Source organism: Nipponia nippon, unplaced genomic scaffold (assembly GCF_047370975.1).
Source record: "Nipponia nippon isolate SJK-2023a ecotype South Korea unplaced genomic scaffold, ASM4737097v1 scaffold_3, whole genome shotgun sequence".
NCBI classification, from domain to species: domain Eukaryota; kingdom Metazoa; phylum Chordata; class Aves; order Pelecaniformes; family Threskiornithidae; genus Nipponia; species Nipponia nippon.
Window position 1 is genome coordinate 30,277,113 of NW_028262347.1, and position 6,315 is coordinate 30,283,427.

The 6,315-nt window shown below is 39.0% G+C and overlaps 1 protein-coding gene across 5 annotated transcripts in view; it reads left to right on the forward strand.

Moving 5' to 3' along the window:
* TMEM168 (transmembrane protein 168) overlaps positions 1 to 5,090 on the forward strand; it is a 30,213-nt gene extending 25,123 nt beyond the window's left edge. For 3 of the 5 annotated variants that reach the window (XM_087765411.1, XM_087765409.1, XM_087765410.1), the window contains one exon: positions 292 to 5,090. In XM_087765411.1, the coding sequence (XP_087621537.1) occupies positions 292 to 839 (548 nt within the window). In that variant the 3' untranslated portion in view covers positions 840 to 5,090. The remainder of the gene's footprint in view (positions 1 to 291) is intronic. The other 2 variants (XR_015706448.1, XR_015706449.1) reach the window with 2 other exon arrangements.
* The last annotated feature ends 1,225 nt before the right edge of the window (positions 5,091 to 6,315 follow it).

Genomic DNA, 6,315 nt, shown 5'->3' on the forward strand with positions numbered 1-6,315 from the left:
TGTAATTTCTTTCACTCTGTGAGGGAATTCCTTTGTTTTTTTCATTTCGTTTTGTTTTGTTTTGAAATCAAGGGTGAGTTAATGGCCTCATCTGCCACAGCAAGTCAGGTGGAATCAGTTAATACCTCTCTGGAGATCTGCAACATCTACAAACAGGGAGGATCAGTTGAAAACTTCTGTTATATCTGTCCAAGTTGTTAAAATAAGGGGTTCTTGGAACCCGCAGTCAAAATTCTAGAGAGGTTTCTCATTCTTCATCCTAATATTAAAATCTTTTTTTCCTTGTGGCAGGGGGTGATGCTTTACGACTTGACACACTGTTGGAATGGTGGAGAGAAAAGAACAGCACTTTTTGTTCTCGACTCATCATCGTTTTAGACTGTGAGAACTCTCAGCCTTGGGTTAAAGAAGTAAGAAAAGTAAATGACCAGTATGTTGCCGTGCAAGGAGCAGAAATGGCCAGAGTTGTAGACATCGAGGAAGCAGACCCTCCACAGCTTGGTGACTTCACCAGGCAATGGGTTGAGTACAACTGCAACCCCGACAGTAACATCAGCTGGTCCGAAAAGGGACGTACAGTGAAAGCGGTGTACGGTGTGTCAAAATGCTGGAGCGACTACACTTTGCATTTGCCAACAGGAAGTGATGTTGCCAAACACTGGATGATATACTTCCCCCGTATCACCTATCCATTAGTACATTTGGCAAACTGGTTTTGTGGTCTCAACCTGTTCTGGGTTTGTAAAGCGTGTTTTAGGTGCTTGAAAAGACTGAAAATGAGTTGGTTTCTTCCCACAGTGCTGGACACGGGACAGGGTTTCAAACTTGTCAAATCCTAATTAGCAACCAAAGAGAAAATGAAGTGAGAGCTCTGGGAACTTTCTCACTGTACTGTACTTACAGCTTTTTATATGACTCTTTTTCTCTGAAAAAGTCTGCTACGCTCACTTTATTCAGCTCTTTGAGCAGCTACAGTATATGCAACAGATAGAAACTACAATCTTAAACAGAAGAGGGTAGGACTATGATATTTGAGTTTTGTTACTGGTCTGTGTACATATGTAAGAGACTTATTTAATATGACCATGCATTTTGGAGACAGTTTGCATGTTCATATGTGTTACTTAAAGCAGCCTTTGTTTAGAGTCACCAGTTTGATGGACAACAGCTCCTGTGAATGTTATAGCATGCTTATTTGTCATTTATATCCACTATAAGGTTCAAATACAGGAAAGAAACCAAGCTAATACTAAAATCAATTTATATGTCCTTGAAATTACATGGTGGGGTCAAGGGTATTATAAAACAGCATTGAGCCAAAAAAATAGGAGAATGAATAGCCATTATAGGTAAGTAGCTACCAAGAATCTTTAGTTTTATTTGCTTTTACATCTTCAGTCCCTGCCTCAGTTCTCTACTGCTGTCAGTGGAAATTTGCCACAGAAAACAAGGAAATCAGACAACCCTCAAATGTTCTGGTGCTGCTTAGACAATGTTTTCTGAAGTGCAGTTTTAAAAACTTTCAGCGTTACTTTCAAAATTCAATATCTTGCTGGTTATTTTTTTTTTTTTGTAAATATTCCCAGTAGTTAATTCATATATGGAACCAAAAATTACACTGAGAGTTTTTCCCTCACCTGTTAGGGCAGTTCTGTCTTTTCTAGGCTCTTACTAGTTTGTATTTTGGAAAGCTACCCTGAAGAAAAAAAAAAAAAACAAAACCCAAGGAATTTAACAAAGAAAATAATCCCTAGATAAAAAATGGAAAGACAAGTGTTACCTTGCTTCCATTTTTATATGAAGTCTTTGCTGTGCCTAAGACCTTGATTCTGTAAAATGCTGAGTACAGGATCGGACCAACGAGTTCATTATCTATTAAAACCACGAGCAAAGTTTCTCAGAAAGAATAGATTATTCCCTTCTGACAGGAGTGAATCATGAGTAATCCTCAACTCTGTTCTCCCAGCCACAAGGTCCTAATCTTAATCCTTCCATTTACAGAGCTGGATAGGACTCTAGAAATCCTGCCCCGGCCTTTCCTCTTCAGTCAGAGAAGCTGCATAGCTTTCTGATCTCGTTTTCTCAAGTGCAGAAAATAAGGAGTGAAACAACTAAGCAGCTAAGACTGTACAGTTTGTGGTGGGTTTTTTGCATATGTGTGTGCAATCCAGTAGACCTAGAGTTTACTTTTTTCTGTTTCCATCAGTATTTTAATAAAAATGTTAGGCATTTCCTGATATTTGTCTAAAATATAACTTATTATTTTTTTTTTTTATTTAAAGACCTGAAAATATTTTAGGAGCTCTTTAAGTCTTTGCCATCAAGGGTTTTTCTAATTCCATTTAAACTTTTTAGCCAACTAAGTTACAGAATCTGCTAACACTGATACCCGTTAGTAGCTCCTGAAAATAAATTATGAGATCTGCAATAGCCAGAGTAATTTGCACCCACCAACTTCAAAATGGTGATTTTTTGTAGGATTTACAAGTGACAGTCACTAAGTTTCTTCATTATTGTGTATTACACAACTTTGTTTAGCAAGACACCATCCCCACCCCGCTTTGCCTTTCTCTATCCCCTTCCATAAAGTGCAAAGGGGATAAAGAAAGGAGAGATGAGATGAGATATCCTACCAAGACTCAGTTCCATTGGGTCTTCTCTAAGTAAATGCTGTGATTGCAGCTCTGTCATGGATTCGAGAGGTGACAGTTCTCAGTAAGGAGAGATGATAGTCTCACCATCTAACTTCAGGTATCCAACTTAAGTTCCTAACGTGGGAGCCTGAGGTCGGAGTCATCTCATTTACATTCAGATGTCTGAAAGCTAGAAATCTGAATCCATGCGAGTGACCTGAAGTGCTCCACTGCTCATTAACAAAGAGAAATACATAATTTCCAATTGAGGAAGACTCATTTGATCTCTATTTTAGAATTAATTTTCTTGTGATTGCGCCTATTAGATTTGTTTTGGTTTTGCTTTCATATGTCAAAGGTCAAGCAGACAAATCCCCTATGTCTGTTTAATAACCTTCGAGCACTTCTGTTCTAAGTCATCCTCTGGAGCCTGGGCTGGGTACGTAAGCTCCTCGTTCAAGCACATAAATTGGATACTTGAAGTTAGGCTGAACGAGCACCTGTCAGGTTGCAGAAAAGCACCACTGCCGCTTCTGCAGAAGTAATTTGCAGCCATTTCTGGGCAACGACCCTTGAGTACAGAGAAAAAAGATTGCATAAAGGCAATCATTTGGTTTGTAAAAACATCATTATTTTGACTGCTATTTCAGTAAAAGTTCATCTGATTGCATCATAAACTGTTCCAACTTGAGCACTAGAAATTTGCAACAAAGTCCCCTTAAAGCAACACCGTAATACGCGATAGGCACCCTATGAACATTTGAAAGTCAAGAAATTAGTCCTTTTTGTTTTGGAAAACCTTTGAACATCAACTGTAACACTTCTCGCTAATTATAATGGGTAAATCTTACTCTGTATCTGCTACTGTTACATTTTTATGAACATCATCTGTATCTTTCTTCTTGTACATCAAGGGGAACAGGAAAAGTGTGGCACTCCTGACCTGCCCTGGGACGGTGAGCAGACTAAATCAGAGCATCCCTTCTGCAGTGCAGTAATGGGCCTAGCTTTGGGCAGAAGAAACGCAACAGTTGGTGCTGATCTTTTCCCTCTTTAAATGGTTTCCAGCTTACTTATCAAACTCTTAGATTTTCTCTAGAATAGACTGGGTGATCTTTAGCAGTTTGCTGAAAGTTAGATAAAGAGTCAGCTAAAAATATAGCAGGAAGATTATTTGCAAAACTAATCACGTGTTTGCAGATTTGTTTCAGTTTTCTCAGTTAAAGAACTCTAGTTTTCTGAATTTGAAATAGTTTTAACATGAGCTAATGTATTCCTACTGTTGATTTTATTATTTTTTTAAACAGCAAAGGTATGGTGAAAATGCTGGTTTAAACTAAAAAAAATGTTTACAGCCATTCAAAACTGTGAGGCCTTTTTGGACAAAGAGACTGTCTTGTGTGTTTCAAAACACAGTAGAACCCAGGGTGAGGGATGATGAGCCTCAGGAATTCAAAAGTATTAATTTCCTGCTTCTACACCAACTAATGTCAAGGCGTCCTACTGTGACCCACGTTCCCAGGTGGAGGTGGAGCTCTCCAGCTCCTGGCACGCAGGCGCCTCCGCGGTCTCTGCCCAGCCGCGGGTGCACCAGGAGCTCCTAATCCCAGTGAGGAGTGAGGAGTTACCCCTCCACTGTTCCCTGTATGAAACACAGGGGCAACACCTGAAAGCGGAATTGAAATCTGATTCCAAAGAATGTTATATATGCTATCAGTTACATACAAGTTGTTTTTCTTTAGTGGTAATATCCTTACGAATTAATTGTCTGGATGGAGAAAATTGAAACTGTTTTTTAGAGGCTTGTCTCTGTACTGTATATTCAGGCATTTTGTTATAAAGGTTGTTATAAATTTATATCATGACAGTAATTTTATGTTGACTTTGTTTCATTTAGTTCCTTTACTTACCTTCAGCCTTGCTGAAACATAAAAATGCACTAAGTCCTACAAACTTAAGTCTTTAAAAGTAATTCAAATTGCAAATTCACAGTAGTGTTTTTCTCTAAACAAGTATTTGGGAAAAAAGCCATTCTTCTTCGTTTTTGCACTACCAGAGTTACATATTTGCAGTTCCTTATGCTTTGTATGCCTTGCGATTGTTGTTGTCCAGCCTTCCGTTCAAGTTTTTCCCGGAAATTTCTTCGCCTTTATTAAGTTTTCCCTTTATTTTGCAAAGACATAATTAACGCTATGCTAGCTGTAAAGCACCTCTGTTGCCAGCAGCAGACAATGTAACTGGGTTAAATTTCTTGTTTATAAATACTTTTTTGTGGGAGGATTTTTACTGGATGTACCAATTTTAGATCTGTAAATAGGCTTTTTTGGTGTATTTGTGATATTGCTTAAATATATTTTGCTGGTTTGGATGCTCATTTCCATTTCATGTTTTTGTTTATGCCTTGATCACTTCCAAAATTTCTGTATTCCCTCTTGAATTACATGGGGCTTTTCTGTACAGCTGGTTTCAGAGTATTTTTTTTCAGTTTACTGAAAATACTCTAAGGATTATCTGTAGTTTAACAATTTAATAGAAATTAGAAATATTAGCTTAAATTATTAACACCTTTCAGCTTGTCATTTTTTTATCACTGAGTCAACAAGCTAGTAAAAATGTTCTTTATGCTTTGAGACACTATTGTATAGAGCCTTAATTCAAGACTTCATTTACATCAGTATTTGTATTCAGTCAAACTGGTCATCTGCAGTCAGTCTGACTCTCACGTTAGTGGGGGGTTCCTGTCTGAGGGAGATCAAGCCTGGGAGAACAAAGCAGAAGGACGCTGACCCCGCCGAATGCTGAGGAGGCCAGGTCTGCACATCCACGCCTCTCAGAAATTGCCGGGGAGGTTCCTGCACTCCCTGCTCATGAAACAGCCCCAGCGTTATTCTTAACAAGCCGGGGCTGAGCCGTGCACCGTTCAGTGGAGACTTTGGTGGGAAACAGAGGAGAAGCAGAGCTGCTAGTGTGACAAGGGGTGATGGGCATGGCAGGCGTAGTCCAGTGTCCAGAGCTGCGGAGAAGGGCACTGCACTATCAGCAGCGCTTTTAGCACATTGACTAGCTGAGAACAATGAAGATTTAGTGACACTTTCTTCTTTTCTAACAGAAGGAATTTAGTTTTGACTTATCCTTCTAATTCATGATTGAATATGTTACTTTTGCAACTTATTAATCAGTGTTCCTTTTTTATTAAATTTCTGTAGATCCTTTCTGTTTAGTCTCAAATCCAGAGGTAACCCTAGAGAGCAACACAGCTCGCCCTCAGTGCTGCCCTGCAGCCATTCGAAGTCTCTTCAGATGGAGTTTGATAACCTACGGTAGGTCTGCATCCATGGAACAAAGTTTTGGGGTTTTGGAGGTTTTTTTGGTCAACTTTTTTGGTGACCTAGAAATAAAAGTTAGTGTAAATAGAGATATGAATGTTGAAATAATATTTCTTCTTAGTGCTGTTATATATTAGTGTTGGAAAACAAGTGCAGCAGAAAAATTGAAGCACGTTGATTTGGAGCGAGGAGTGTGTAAAGGCTCTGATCAGTGTTACTTACTGTGCCAGCACTGCACTCAGCCGGTCTCCATCGGCTGTTGAATACATTGCCCACTACCACTGTGGAGTAAAATACAAATCCACTATTACTGCTGTATTATACTGGAGACCAGAAAGCTGGATCCAGTAAAGGCT